General features: G+C 41.2%; 1 protein-coding gene across 1 annotated transcript; it reads left to right on the top strand.

The window, feature by feature from the left end:
* The first annotated feature begins 2,181 nt into the window (after nucleotides 1–2,181).
* Nucleotides 2,182–14,509, top strand: prodhb (proline dehydrogenase (oxidase) 1b). Its single transcript, XM_084360348.1, has 14 exons — nucleotides 2,182–2,667; nucleotides 4,284–4,492; nucleotides 6,762–6,796; nucleotides 6,890–7,039; nucleotides 7,205–7,269; nucleotides 7,372–7,488; nucleotides 7,672–7,745; nucleotides 8,139–8,220; nucleotides 8,743–8,835; nucleotides 9,792–9,938; nucleotides 10,909–11,084; nucleotides 11,986–12,084; nucleotides 12,185–12,273; nucleotides 13,275–14,509. Exons 1-14 carry the CDS (start codon nucleotides 2,224–2,226, stop codon nucleotides 13,463–13,465), a joined length of 1,971 nt encoding a protein of 656 aa, XP_084216474.1. The 5' UTR covers nucleotides 2,182–2,223; the 3' UTR covers nucleotides 13,466–14,509.
* The last annotated feature ends 1,622 nt before the right edge of the window (nucleotides 14,510–16,131 follow it).

The raw sequence follows: 16,131 nt of genomic DNA, 5'->3' as shown, positions 1-16,131 counted from the left end.
ACGGATTCAGGTCTGAAATACAGTCATTCATTACCTCCTTCACAAAATGCTGTGACATGTTTGTAATTTAATTCTGCTGGCATCCATGATCCATATGTCAACAAGACCCTACTGCCAGGATTCAAAACTGAAAACTGCTTTTGACCCCAAATTGTCTGGCAGGTCTTTTATGAATGGCTTAACACTAGACATCTATAATGTATGATAAATAATACTTCCTGTTATGACTGTAAAAGAAATACAGATTGGGTGTTTAGCAATTCACGTGCATTGTTATGTGGGACAAATATGTTCCAGGGACGAGCCGTGAATACTATTTCTCAGATATTATGCAGTCAGAAGATTACTTGTCTGGCCTTCTCGAGCTGAAAGGTAAAGTCCTCAGTTTAATTTGTTGCTGTGGCCACCATGTGAGGGCATATTATGTGGCTGATTAACATGAATATTGTATCAGCCAATCCCGGCGTGGAGAGGTCTTTTGTCAGAGAGCTTTCTGAAATGACTGTGTGGAAACAATCAGTGTGAGAAGTATTCGGCCCTTTAAGTAATAGTAGCCACTAAGGACAAAAAGCCTATTACAAGTAAAAGAGTGAACCTGAAGTAGGTTACCTAATCAGCAAAATGTACTTCACAAGAGCACTCATCATGCATAATGTCCCCTTTCAGGATGAATGCGTGTTATTATGTTAGCATATTCTGTATGTCTATAGAACATACTGATGTACAGTGTGGGCATATTGTACAGCGTAGCCTATATTATGTGCTTTATGCCTTTTCTCATATTGATGTTGCTGTCTTGTTATGTCATTCATGCTGCTATTTTGACCCTGTCTTGGCTAGGTCTCAGTTGTAAAGGAGATTTTCTTCTTCTTCTTCTATCTATCTATCTATCTATCTATCTATCTATCTATCTATCTAATATTTTAAGATGGTAATGTAGTGGTGGAGGAAGTTTCAGCTCCAGATCCAGGATTTTACTGTTGTTGTGGGTGGAGGTGGAGGTGACTTTTAACAATTCTGTATAAGACAGCAACTAATGATTGTTTTCATCATGCTGACCATTTTCTCCTTGAGTTAATTGCTTACTGAATTAGCAGTATTCCAGCTGTACTCTCCATAGGCTATGTTGCTGTCAGATAAAGGTCGTGGACTAAGATGTTCAGTATTTCAATCTGAGTAGGCTACAAGTAGAAAGTGACAAGAGAAGAAAATAGGGTCAGGTACAGTACATGTACTTCAAATGTGTAATTAAGTAGTGCATAGGTAAATTTACTTAGTTACATTTCACCATTGGTAACCTGAATCAAAGTAACTGGTAACTATGGTTTAGTAAATGTACAAGTATTCACTGTACTTTACCTTTACTGCCACAAATCTGTTCTAACATAAAATAAATGGAAATTGCATACAGCTTACCTTTAAAGGTGCAGTACGTAGTTTTGGGGAATAAATTTTAATCAGAAGAGAAAGATCTTTGACTGATTTTTTTTTTTTAACGCCTGAACAAACTCAGTAAAGAAACTCTCCATTTTCATGTTTATTCATTAATTCATGACAAGGTCAGTTTGTTTATTCATGACTGAATAAACAAACTGACCTTAAAGGTGACAGTGGTAAGAAAAGATGACTTTTGAGTCTCATTACCAACTCGTCAAAAACGGAACCTTTGGGATTGCAGGACGGGTCGGCCGCCGTCCCAAAGCATCAATTTTTGACGCATTGGGAAACCCAGAGCGCCATTACTTGACAAGTTGGGCACCTTTATAGGACAACACAATTTCATACTGTTTTTTTTACTTTGTTATATGTGGCGGACCCTGCCAACTTTCTAGCATCCAACAGTGATCTGGGGACCTTATTTTCCTCTGAGGACAGCTTGTTTATTCAGTTATAGAATAAATAAATATACCTGAGTTTGTATCATTACCTTATTAATATTGTGAATATTTAAAAGTCCGAGTCTGAATTTCTTCTCCAAAACTACACAGTGCCCCTTTAAGCCTTTATAGACACTGGCTGGTGCCGGTCTAGCCAAGGAAAGGGCTGGACGGGTTTGTTTACAAATGAAGCCACGCAAAAAAACAAACTGTGGTCATGTCAAAACTGTAAAAGTGGGCGTGACCCTGCTGTGGGAAAAGTTTAGGAGTCGTTAGCAAATCTCTTACGTCACAGGTTCTCCACCAACCAGGTGATGCCGGTGTCACCTGCTTCCTCTCTTACAGTATGTGTTTACAGCCATCAGACAGATGGTTCAACTCCACCGCTCAGCTGGCACCCACCTCCTCAAGGCTGATGTTTCATGCGAAAACCGTGCCAGCCCTGACACGGGCAGGGGCGGACTTTCCCTTTAAACGCTTACTCTCCAGCCGAAGACTCCGGTCAACCGTCACCTCCACCTCCACCTCCGCGACCCAGGCGGAGCCGCGGGACGATGTCAGCAGCCGAGGCGGCGCTGGACATGACTCAGCGCGGTCCGAGCGCGCCGGACAGCCGGGGAGAGGAGGGAGAGACGGCACCACCACCACCACCACCACCGCTAATGAGATCTCCGTAGATTTTGACCAGACACAGGAGGCTTATAAGAGCAAAGACTCATTAGAGCTGCTCAGAAGTTTGGTGGTTTTTAAACTCTGCTCCTATGACTTCCTGGTTGATAAGAATAAGGAGGTAATGAGGTGCTGCATCATCTTAACGTGAAGCTCGGCTATTAACCTTCTTGTTTTTCCGGTGACATAGGTGGACGTCTTTAAAGGGGCACTGTTTGGAAAAAATTCAAACTCAGAATTTTAATATTCACAGTATTAATGAGGGAATAATACAAACTCAGACTTTTTCCCCATAACTTAATAAACAAGCTGTTCTCAGAGGAAAATAAGATCCACAGAACACTGTGTGAAGCTAGAAAGGTGGCAGGGTCCGCCAAATGTAAACAAAGTAAAGCAGTATGAAACTGTGTTGTCCTTTAAGGTCAGTTTGTTCATTCTGTTTATTCGGTCATGAACACAAAGAGTGTTTGTTTATTTAGTTTGTTTGGGCATAACAAAAGTCAACGAGGATCTTTCTTATCTGATTAAGATTTACATAGCGCACCTTTAAATTTGGCATTACTGTTTACTTCTATGTGCTGGTTTCCTCGAGAACAGGCAGGAAAAGGAGTGTCACCACTGAGACAAAAACAGGCGTGAGCAGGTAGGAAAAAGCAGGAAACCCCAGAAAACGGCATGCTTAATAGTTCTTATCACTAAATAAAGCAAGTTTAGATTATTTTTGTCAGTGATTCCCTCCATTAATCAATAAGTTGTCAGGTTTACAAAATGTCAGAAAATGGGGAAAAAACGACTCACATTTAAGAACTTGTTTGCCCTAATAAATTACTTTAACTAATCAGCTTACCAAATAAGTGGCAATTCATTTAATAGTTGACATCTAATTTACCAATTGTTGCAGCTCTACATGCAAAATGGGCGCATTTAAATCGTTCACCCTGTCGTACCACATAAAAATAGCCTATGTCTATTTATTAATACATGTATGGATAATAAGCTATGCACATGCTGCAACTTGAAAGGCCTCATGTATGTGAGTTAACAAAAAAAAATCCATGTCAGCTATACTTCAAAGTTGAACCTTTCAGCCTAACTGTCTGCACCTCAGGCTCAATGTGAAACACCCACCTCTCAAATTACAACCTGTTTTTCCAAGCATGCAAGTGTTATCTAACCTCCGCTGGATGTCAGCTAATGTCACAGTTTAGTTCATCTGGTAATGTCAATACACAGAATATAAATGGATTGGCCACGAGACACACTTTCCATTCACAAAATGTCTCGCAGAACATGTTGCTATGCACAGTGTTACAGTGCTTTAATAGACTTTACTTTCCACACTTATCACGTCCTTGCGGAATCAATGGAAAACTTGGCAGTGGCTGTAAAAAGCGAGAAGCTGCTCCCGATGTGAATGATTTTGAGTGTAGCTGCAATGATTCATCCTTTGTCCCTATTTTAGGCTTACATGCCATGTGCTGTTTATAGCTCGGGGGTGAGAACATTATTTGAATTCTTTTGCTTATGAAAGATCAACTTGCTTGTTTTTGTCTTTATTCCCATAACCTGTCAAGCAAACCTGTTGCCTTCAAAACCTGCCTAGACTGAGACATTATTATGTTTAATGAACTAGATGCAATGGCATTATTAATCATAAATTACAGGTCTTATTTTAAAGATATTATATACCTGTCAAAATACAAAACTGGTTTTAATGCCCTGTGTCTTTCCGCTCAGATAATGGATATAGGTACGAAGCTCCTGGGCCCGAGAACCTTCAACCAGTTCATGAAGATGACATTTTATGGCCAGTTTGTAGCTGGTGAGGACCACATGGCCATCAGGCCGCTGATCCAGAAAAATCAGGCCTTCGGCGTCGGCTCTGTCCTGGATTACAGTGTGGAGGAAGACATCAGCCAGGAGGAGGCCGAGCAGAAAGAGATGGAGTATGCAAGTTGTGGTATTACCAAACATTTCAGTAGATATCACATACCAATCAAAATTGGCCTTATAACTTCATAGATTTTATCCTGTTTTGATAATCAAACGTTGAATGATTTCTAGACAGATTACAGTTCCTTGGAGAGTATTTCCTCCTTCGCTTGATGCCAAAAATAGATTTATTTTAGTGTGCCTCACAACCAGGAACTAAACTCTCTCTGCAACATGACTTGTTGGCTCGGCCATGGCCCCTTGTTCCGGATTGGCTGGCAGCAGAGAATCTCTCCCGCGTTAGGAATCCTGTCACATGAGTAGCACAAGGCAGCGGCTATCTCAGCTGTGAGCTGATATAAACTGGATGACAGTGAAAGTTTTATGCAAGAAGTCTCTCTAGGCAGCAGCAGTAGCTAATGTTACCTAAGTTGTGAGATCTGTGTGTTCACGCGCCATGAGTAATTAGGACATCTCGTCGTCCAAAAATAATATTTGGGAATTGCTTCACAGTTAAACCAGTGAATGAAATCACTGAAGTGAATGTTATTTGATGCACATTTCATAGTTCTGCACTTGTCATATTTACTTAGCATAGTATAATACTCAGCCCCCAAAAGATTGACCTTCTTTTTTATTAATCTCACATAACATCTGGATCTAAGGATTTTAAAGGTCAGACGTAGCGAACAAACAAGGCTGTTAGGCAGTATATTTAAGTGTCTGCCGTTCAAGTCTGTTGACATTGAGTGACAGCTTCACGCCAATGTCAGTGTGTGCTAGACAGAATGTCCTCTAATGCTGTTTTATTATGTTATCACATGCTGTAAGATGATAAAGCTCCCATGCAAGCCCTCTGCTGTGACTTTTTCGACCTTACGTGTACATACACAGTTTTTTTTTTTCTTGCACCACATCTATGGTAACAAGATACCACTGCACAGCTTTGATATACTTTGCGATGGGGATGCCTGCTTCGGGAACATCAAAAGAGGTATCACACCTCAGCCTAGAAAGCTCTTGTTTGGCGAACATATACCTTCAAACCGTAAAGCAGGAGGACAAGGCACATTAAGCCAGCTTGATCTCAGACAGCAGGGTTTGACAGGCACTCCAGTGATCTGTCAAGATAGCAACAACAACATCAGTCAGCACCTCGCAACAGAAAGAAGATATAAGGAACAGAGAGCATAGAGGCAAGTCCTGGCTTGTTGTTGAGAGCGTGATACTTCCATTGTGCAGCTTCACTTGTGTAGGACATTTAAACTTAGAATATATATGCGCTGAATTTCACAGATAGGATTTTAATAATGCAGACTGCAGGTTAATTTTGAAGGCGAGTACTGACAGTTCTGTAAGAGTTGCCAATAACCAATAAAGTGTGCCAGTAGTCAAATTCTATTAAAATGTCCCATTTCATGCCAAAAGATTACCAAAAAAAAAAAAAACAGCGCTTCTAGGACAATTTGAATTCTTGGCAGTGTGACACAGAAAGCATTTGAAACAGAATTTAAATCACGGTGCGGATAAGTTGTGATAGCAGGGTTACTTGCCCCAGCTGTTCAGTGCTTTGTTAAATGCTGAGATTGATTTATGGCTGCGCTGAATGATTCATTTAATAACAGATTACTCCGTCTATTATTTTTGCTCCCATTGAATTGTTTTGACTAAAATAAATGGCTGCTTTTTTGTTCCAACTGAATTTCCTGTTGATTGAATAGTCAATTAATCGACTAACAGTGTCTGCTTTCATATATTTAAATTAAAAATTAACATAAAGAAAACAATACGGAACAATTTGTGCGAGACAAAACAATTTCAGTCAAGTGTAAAAGGGTAAATTCTATTTATTCTATTGCAGTCAAATCCATGTTTCTACAAGAAAAGTAATGTACTATTAAAATTAGATCACTCCCTGTTGTTTCCTGGCTCTGAGTCCTATTGACGTCCCTGATGTCCAGCATGCTTCGTGTTTAGTCATCTGTTCGGTTACATGAGCTCCCTAGTTGAGGGGGGAGTAGGTCAAGTGTGATTTGACGCTACAACTGCCCCCTCTGGAGGGTCAGCCGGCTGACAGCGGGACAGTTCAGCATATAGGGTCACTAAACACAATGTCAGCTTCTGGCGCGCCATCGCTAAAAGGCCACAGTGTTCACAGAAAGAGTGCAACTTCCCAAATTAGATTAAAAAACGCCTGCGACCGTGATGAAACTTTTTTCTAAATGTTGCCCAAATACAAGGCAAATGAACTTATTTTACCATTTTGTTTTGCTTCTAATTCAGCTCATGCGTCTCCGCTGCAGAGATAGAGAGCAAAGGTAAGCGGGCTCGTTTTGTTCTCATTTGTGGACACAGTATATGATGTAATTTGAAGTAATAATAGGCATGCAAATTTGTTTTCACCCCCCCAGGCGAGGACTACAGAGAGAAAAAATACAAAGCGCACAAACAGTTCGGGGACCGTCGTGGGGGAGTGACTGGAGCCCGCACTTACTTCTACGCCAATGAGGCCAAATGTGATCAGCATATGGAGACTTTCATCAAATGCATCAAGGCATCTGGTAGGTAAACATAAGTTAAACTACAGCACTAATGCAACTTTACACTATGACCCTCCTGGCATATTGTGTTAAAGTTGTAATAGCTCTAATACTTTACCATTTTACTAATTTAATCATTTGTCTTTACATCATTTGATTTATTTCAAACATATGTTCAACCTCTAGGTGGGAGTTCAATGGATGGGTTTTCTGCCGTCAAAATGACTGCTCTAGGACGACCTCAGTTTCTGGTAGACGCTGAGATTGTGATTAAAAGATCAATGCACCAATTTAACTGATACTCATGCTGAAGGGGTGTGGTCGACTGATATCATGGCTTTTTTCATTTAAAGCTCCAGTTCTCAGAGGTCCTAGTTAAATGGAGGCGATTTTTCACCTTCTTGGCATCACAGCAGGGCAAAGATGGCATGGAGGCCCTAGAGCAGAGGCTGGAGCTGAAACAAGTGCAGGTGGAGTTTTTGCTCTTCTGTTCTCCCGCTGGTTAACTTTAATTATACTGGTACATGTGTAATCTCCACAGAATGTTACATCCAAAGACATAGATCATCTTGACACTCCTTTTTCAGATGCGAGGGTAGTGCTACACTATGTGCCTTAAAGTACTTTAGCTCTTTATGTATGTTTTTATCTAGGAATTCCTGACCAAACAGGGTGTGGAAGGTGACCTCAGTGGCTGGTTTAGTGGAAGGAAAGAGGAATGTTCGGGGTAAGCATGAACACAGATAACCCAAATACACAAGAGATATCTGTAAAGCAATAACTGCTGTGTATTCAAGGCAATTTAGAGGCTACTTTATTCAATGAAAAGTGTCCTGAATGCAAATTTACAAATGATTTGTTTAAAATGATAGGTTATCTGATTTTCCAAAACATCTGCTGCTGAAATGTGTTTGCATTTCAAATTTGGCTGCATAATATATTAAGACAACACAGATGGAACAAGATCGAACCCAGTTTTTAAACCACACCGAGAAAAGTGTGGAACTATTCTGTTACAGCTATTTTAATATTGATATTAAAGGGCATTAATGAACAAAAATTGGTCAAGGCGATCAGAATATTTTAGCGTACTGTACTTTTCTACCCTCTGCCTTGACAGAACCATTGATGTGCTCGACTGGAGCAGCCTAATAGATGACAGAACAAAGATATCAGATCTGCTGGTCGTCCCAAATGTGGAGGTCAGTAGCATAAAACACTGAGAGAGAGAGCAATGTTATGAAAAAGAATAAATGCAGTTAAAAGAATACAATCTTCAAACATAATTCAAGACCGAAGTTAATAATTGAGTGGCTATTTGTCTGACAGTTTACAGCAGGCAGAAGATTGTAAATATCAGCAGCACCTGATTTTAAATGACTTTGAATTGGAAGCAGTTCAGTGAAAAGCACTGCGGCTGTCACGTAAGATGTTTCTTCCATCTTACGTGAAAATGCTTTGACACTTTAATGATAAATACCTATCAGGAAAATGAAAGTGAAGCAAAATCTAATGTATCTTAAATTATTATAATAACTGATATCCACACTGTCAAGAAGCCCTTTTGAATATTCAGTGTTTGGGGAAGTTACTTTCAACATTTCTGTCGACCTTGGACTAAAGACAGCTGAAGGGTGGATAAGAAGCACTAATAGGTGTCATGCTGTGTGGTATTTGGTTCATTAGCATCTCACGGTGCACACTCTCTGGGGTTGTTTGCCCAGCTAGGTAAGCTGGAACCTCTGTTGGAGACATTCACTACTGAGGAGGAGGGGCAAATGAAGCGGATGTTACAGCGCATGGACGTCTTAGTCAAGGTACACGCACACAGAAACTACAAAGACTGATCACTGTACATAAATACACACACGTTTGGAAGCAAATTGCATTTGCTGTTGATCTGCAAGGAACAAGCGTGTGTAGCTGAAGCAAATGTGGAACGCTTATTGGTTAAATGGATGTTTATTATGGAAATCATCACTACACTGCTGTGCCATGTTCAGGTGTTAGTCATACCACAGCAGTGTAGTGATCATTTACAGCCAGCTGTGTAAAAGCTTGTTTAGCGACTCTCAATCTACTGTTTCGTTTTGTTTTTTATGCTTATACAGAAGGTAGACATACACTCACTAATATGAGTATATGTTTTATAGGCAGTACAAATACACCTTTACCTTTTGTTGAGTCCATTTTAACTTTACCTGGGCCCCGCTTCTTTCCCACCTCCATTAGGGAGATATGTTTTAAAGCATCTGGATGAACAAACAGAAGTGGAAAAGAACAAACAAACCTTGGTGCTGAAAACATGAGGGAGACTAGGTTGAAGTCCCCAGAGGCTGTTACAGCTAAATGTTTCAAAATAACTAATTATTCATTTGGTGCCGTTAACAGTCAGTCATCTGATCCGAGTGAGCCTGAAGGCAGTGGTGCTGTAGAGGAGAGAGAGCAGCCCATTGAGCCCAGTTAAACCAGTTTTACTGTTAGTCAGGGTTTTGTAGCATTTTGTTTGGATTTGGCTGGCTGGCTATTCAGCTACAGGGTGTGGCTTTTGTTGAAACACATTTTTCTCTTCATAAAGTCATTGTCATTTTCCATGAACTGACCCATCACAGCCTGCGTGGGGCAGGGCATTAAAAAAAAGGTTGACACGCTACATGAATGAGTATGATTCGTCTTGATACACAAATCCCACCCTGCACGTTTTAACCACAGCACAATAAACACTGTTATCTGATGTTATACTAAATAAATTAAATCATGTTATTTATTCCAGCATGCCATGGAGAACGGTGTTCGCTTGATGGTGGATGCAGAGCAAACCTACTTCCAGCCGGCTATCAGCAGACTGACATTAGAGATGCAACGGATCTACAACAGAGAAAAGCCTGTCATCTTCAACACGTACCAATGCTACCTCAAGGTCAGAATCCGCAGCTGGCAGAAAGACCATAGATGTGGGATCAAAAAGTGTAAATTATGTATATGCACACAAAGCGAGCAGACACAACAGTCGCAGTATAATTCCCGTGATGGATAATACTCTGCGACAAATCATTTAACACCGGATTTCAATGTGTCAACATTACGATGAGTCAGCTGAAGTGAGGATGAAACAGCAACACGAAGGAACGGATAATGTTGGAGGGAATGTTGGTTCCTTATTTAATTTTTCTTTAAATACACCATTTCAAATGAGATGCTGTTTAAGTCATTTATGAGATTAACATCCTTTTTTTCAACCTTATTATGATTATTATCAAAAGAACATAGGCTCACCATATTGTCACTGAAAACATGCAGTGTTATAAGAATATCACTTATTACCTGTCGGACAAAATAAAATACTCCTTATTTTGAGTTCCACTTTGTCACAGTTAGTTGCTGTGTGTAATCATAAACAACTGCTTTGCTGTTGGCATTGATATTAACATGATTCTTGTCCTACAGTATATTCACTGTTTGTGGAAGTGATACAGAGATGTACCAACGTTTGTCCAACGTACTGTCTGCACTAGCTCTAATTGGCAGGCAATCACGGTGTCTGGTTGGTTACAAGTTTATTCAAGCAAACTAAAACTAACCTAAAAAGTAAAACTAGGCGTGAAAGAGTTTTAGTTAATTGACATAAAATAAAAGCGAGAATCTACAAAAACAAACAAACAAACAAACAAAAAAAAAAAAAAAGGCAGGAAACACCGGAAATGTTCTAGCATTTTTCAGTTTGGTCAAACAACACAACAGCATTCGTGGGGGTAGGTAGGTAAATGGGTAGGCTGATACATGACGTATGGGAAACGTGACACTCTTAATATTGAAAATGACTGCAAGTATTTCAACTAATCGTTGCTAAAGACAGAATCATCAATCATTTTTTTTGTTTTGCTCTGCAGGAGGCCTATGACAATGTAACCATGGACGTAGAATTGTCTCGACGTGAGGGTTGGCATTTTGCTGCCAAGCTGGTACGAGGGGCCTACATGTATCAGGAGCGGGAGAGGGCTGAAGAGATTGGTTATGAGGACCCTATTAACCCTGATTATGAGTCTACTAACAGAATGTACCACAGGTAAGAGGCTCGTTTCTTTGTTAAACTGGCGAAATCTGAACTAAGTTTAATCCGTGTAGCCAAACCAAGCTCTCATTTCCTCATAAGTTTCTTCTGAAGCTGTTTGCTAATACCATATCCTTTTACTATGAGAGTTTAAAGTTAAATGTCACACACTTCTGCCACTCCATTTTTCCCGTGTGGTTCACAGATTGAAGCTTGCCACCTTCTAGGCACAAATGCGCTGCAATGGACAGCACAGGGATTATATTTTTTAGCAAGGTGGTCCCTCGGTTGGAATTACTGGGTCCAACATCTCGTGTCAGCAAGCTTTCACCCTGTTCACTTGCGCAAGTTACAGAAGCTCCAGGGGTGGTGTGTTGTAACTAATTACATGCATTCCTAGTTTAAGGCGAGCTAAAAAAAAAATCCCCCCGTGGAGATCAATATGTTTTGCAAAAAAAAAAGAGGAAAGGCCACCCTCAAGCCTTCAGTTAGAGTTTGAGGTAAACATCAACATAGGACAGATACAAAGTTTGGCTGATGGGCTACAACACAGCGTGAGGTAGGATTTAAGAATATACAGATGGCGGCAAAATGCATGCATATTAACGCAGCTGCACTAGCAGGGAAGAAGAAAGCAGGATGGATTAGCTTGGATTTCAGTGTTTAGGGTCATTTTTACTGTTGTGTAAAGATAGTCCTGCGCCCCGTTATAAATCTTACATGCTAATGGGGGAGATTTGTTTGGATGAGTTATAAAACACCGAAAGCCACAATATGCATTCAGTAAATGATATTTTAATATTTTATGGTGAATGGTTTAGCAGAAAACCGTTGCGGTAATTCCCACTACACAGTTTTGTCAAGACAACAACGCTGTTAAATCACTTCCTCGTGTGTGTTTGTGTATTCGTCTCAGATGTCTGGACTACGTGCTGGATGAGATTGCGCTCAACGGAAATGCCAACGTGATGGTGGCTTCCCATAACGAGGACACGGTGAAACACACCTTGAGGAGGTACGGTTTCAACTCCAAACACACACTTTTGTACACAGCCTCGCATCCGTAGAAACCGAGTTATTAATTATTCAAGTCTCTCTCTCGTTCTCCTAACCAGAATGAATGAGCTGGGTCTCGTACCGACAGACAACAAGGTGTACTTCGGTCAGCTGCTGGGAATGTGTGACCAGATCAGCTTCCCATTGGGTGAGAAAAGCACACACAAACAAACTCTACAGCAGCTCAACGACGAGGCACCTTGCAGGATGATTTGACAGTTTAAGTTCACCCTCTGCGCGATTTTATCCGCCGTCCTCCACAGTAACTCTCACCTGAGTCTCAGCCGAGCATATACACCCCACTGACTGCTACGACTGAATGAAGCGCACATGCAGAAGTCAGTCTGCAGCCCCATAACGTGACATATGAACTGAGACACCTCGGTATTGACAAGCTGTCTTAACAAAGAGCCGCTGCTGGCTCCCACCACTTTGTTTGTCAGTCAAAGACAGACAGAGCGGCGGCAGGCGGTTGTCTATCACCGTGAGGCTCAAGTTGAAACCTTGACCGGTATTGATGTAAACAGACACACACGTGTTTCTTTGCTGTTTTCTCGGGGGGTAGAGCAGTCAGTGCTGGGTATTTGAAACAATGCAGAAGTTGTTGTATTGAGATCTTTATTATTCGGCCTAAAAAAGTTGCCATATCCAGTTTTTTTTTCATTTTGTTTTCAGATATACAGCTCAGCTACAGCTCCGGACTTTGTTTTTTTAATCATATCATTATTTTATGTTTTTCGCTAGCAATTGTAGATTAGTTAAAAGGGACATTTATTTCAGTGGACTTGAAGAGTGAGCCCAGGCAAAACAGTCACAGTGTGCGAGCCTGACTGGCAGACAGTAGCAGCTCTTCTAATTCAAATGCTACAAACTGAGGGTGTCTGTGCAAATGCTATAAACCTGCCTGATTAGAAGGATTTGTGGAAATCACTGAGTGAAGGAAGCCTGTTGACATGACGTCCAGTTGTGATGTGCTCTCTGGTGTTTGTCTGGAATAAAGAAATGTTGTTGTCCTGAAATTGTAAGAACTGAAATGGGAGCTAGTCGATCATGAGACAAATATTCTAATTCGTCTCCATTTAGCATCTTCATCCATATCATGCCACCTTTCTCTGTTGTTTTCTCCCATCCCGTCCACTCCAACCCCAGGCCAGGCAGGCTTCCCTGTCTATAAGTACGTCCCCTATGGGCCGGTGAATGAGGTGATGCCCTACCTGTCTCGGAGAGCCCAGGAGAACCGAGGCTTCATGAGGGGAGCCCAAAAGGAGAGGGAGCTGCTGTGGCAGGAGCTGAAACGCAGACTTGCCTCTGGGGAGCTTCTCTACAGACCAGCGTACTGAAAACACAGAAGAAGAGACAAAGACGAGAGTGTGTCAACGTGTTGAGATTTTTTTTTTTTCATCTTCCCTGGTTGACGGCTGCTGCTGTGGCTGTCTGTTCTGTCTCTCCCTGGATGTAGATCTCCTGTTCCAGCTTGTCCTGGAGATTTCTTTTTGCTGATGGACTTTTTCGGGGTGTCACTCTCTTTTTCTGTTGTTTTTCTCTGTTCTGTCCTCCCCCATCCTTTCTTCCACGCACTGTTCATGTACTCTCTATTACTTTCCTTTATCCACCTCTGCATCCATAAGCATCCCTCATGTTGTCTTCCCCGTTGTCTACAGAGCTCTGGTATCCATCAAGTGGGCATCTTTACTGCTCCAAAAGGACTCCCTAAAATGTCAACGAGACCGGGGCGGGCGTCTCTTTTTATCACCCTATTTATCTTGGAGAGGGGACAACAATAATAAAAATAACAGGCTTGATTTAAATGGTAGTAAAGGAAACATCAATATATTCGCCTCCTACGGTATATTATGTTTTTTTGACTCTTGGATAGCCGCACAGCCCCCACACGGAGGCCTCTCTGTACTGTATATTTGTGTGCTGTGTTTGAGGTTGTACTGCCGGTTTGAAAATGATACCCGTTTATGAATCAATGAGAAAAGTATAAACAGTTTGTCACGGCACATCCCTCTTCTACTAAGAGCGCGGCGCTTTTGTTATTGTATTTACCGGAGGAGGCTATATTCTCGGTCACTGAGGTGTTGCGAGAGAGCGTGCTGCATTCAGAATTCAGTGAGTGAATCTCCTTTGTAATGCAGACGCCTGCAAGTCTGGCAAGGTTGTTGTTTTTTTTTTTTTTTATGGCACAAGATAATATGCAAGGGAATAAAAATTTAGATGGGTTTGGTCCTAATGTCTTAAGATGGATTTACACTGTGCAATTTCTGTCTTTGACGATGTAAGTATGTTTGACGCAGGCGATTCCATTCGTTGGTTTTACAGTACATGCCTCACTCTGTGAACCTGTGAACCTGCTCAATAATAAATACATATGCATTGTACGAATAGCGTCACGATTTTTGTGAAAAGGAGAACTGAATGTTATCGACCGCATTATTGCAGCTGTGAGCTATTTTCTACAGCTTGGGCCGTTTTGGGTTTCAGTTCTGCGACATCTTCCGCTCGCTTATTGATACGCAATTAGTATTTGAGTCAGAGGGTAACCAAGCTTCATGATAATTACGGCCTTGTCATTTTATGAGAGCAGTCAGCGCTCTGTAGACCGTCATTTAATTACCCATGATGCTACGCTCAATACAGATCACAGAAATTGGATGCATTAATCATTACTCAGAAGAAACTTTAGTGGCTGTTAAGTTTTACTGAGGCAAAGCGCCACAGAGCTGTCACTGCTGCTGTATTCTATCGGTTTAATTAAGAATCAAGTCTACTTTTGATGTAAGATGCGCCTCTGGGTATACATTTGCCAACAAATCCCTTCTCGCAGGACACTCAAGCGTTCCTGGTTAGCTTCAGTAGCGCAGACTATTTAGAGGACACATTAGAGTGTGAAAAATTCTACACAAGTTCAGAGTCAGTCAAAGCCAGCATGGGCTCAGCATATTCTTCGGCACTGGGACTTATCAACACTTCTCCCTACATTAAAGCACACAGGCATGTAATGGAGTCAGCCAGGGCTAATTTACTTTACGTAATGAATGTTGACTTTGTATTATGCAAGACGTGAAGGATGGCATACTTAACTGATTTCTTTGGGCTCCTCAGCCATCGGTTCCACACGGTCTGGCATCTCGGATTGCTTGTTAGACTGTGCCCTTAGCTTTGTGGTTTCAATGGGACCACACAGCGCTCCTGTGGTGTGACAGGCCCTGATTTGAAAACACACTGCGCATTGTTTTTCTGGTTTGGGAATTTAGTTTCCCCGTAGCACAATGGTTGGGTTGGCTCGCTGTGCATTCCAGCAGGCAATTTCTAATCAGCGCTTGCGTGCCAGTAGATGAGCTGACAGTAAGGAGTACGATGGCTTTGAGCCGCCCAGGAGTATTGTGCGTTTTTTATCTTTTGACAGCAAACTGAGAGATTACTGGCTCAAAGCGCACAAAATAGAAAAACAGGGCCCATGCACATTTAGCTCAATAGCTGTAATCAAACCCTCAATAATGAGATGATGCTTAAACTTTATTTCACTCTGGGGGGCTGTGCATGATGTGAGAAATCATTGTGCAAAATACAGTGGAAGGACTGAGTCATAACAAAACATCTTGGGGAAGTAGAAAGGGAGTTATCGTTCGTCACGTTCAGTATGTTGCCACACCTAAACGTTTTTCTCAGCGATTTGAGCTTCTCACCTCTTAAACATTTTCTTTGGAAGCACAGATAAGTAGCAATGGTGGCAGTACTCACACGCAAAAAAAAACAGGAACACTTGAACAATAGAGATAAACTGTATTTCCTGACATTGCAACACAATCGCACCATCATTTCTACATGGCCAGTCAGAATGACAAGCACGGTATAATTCAGTATCCTGTTGGCATCAGTGAAATTCAGCAAGACGTGTTGTCACTATTTTCACACATCTAAAGCTAACTTGGCTCATATGTCTAACAAGGGAGAAAGTTGTTAACTTTCTACAATTAACATTTGACTTGTTAAATAATTT

The sequence above is a fragment of the Pagrus pagrus genome (assembly GCF_965226575.1).
Source record: "Pagrus pagrus genome assembly, chromosome: 8".
Taxonomy (NCBI): Eukaryota; Metazoa; Chordata; class Actinopteri; order Spariformes; family Sparidae; genus Pagrus; species Pagrus pagrus.
This window is presented reverse-complemented; position numbering and strand designations above follow the sequence as displayed.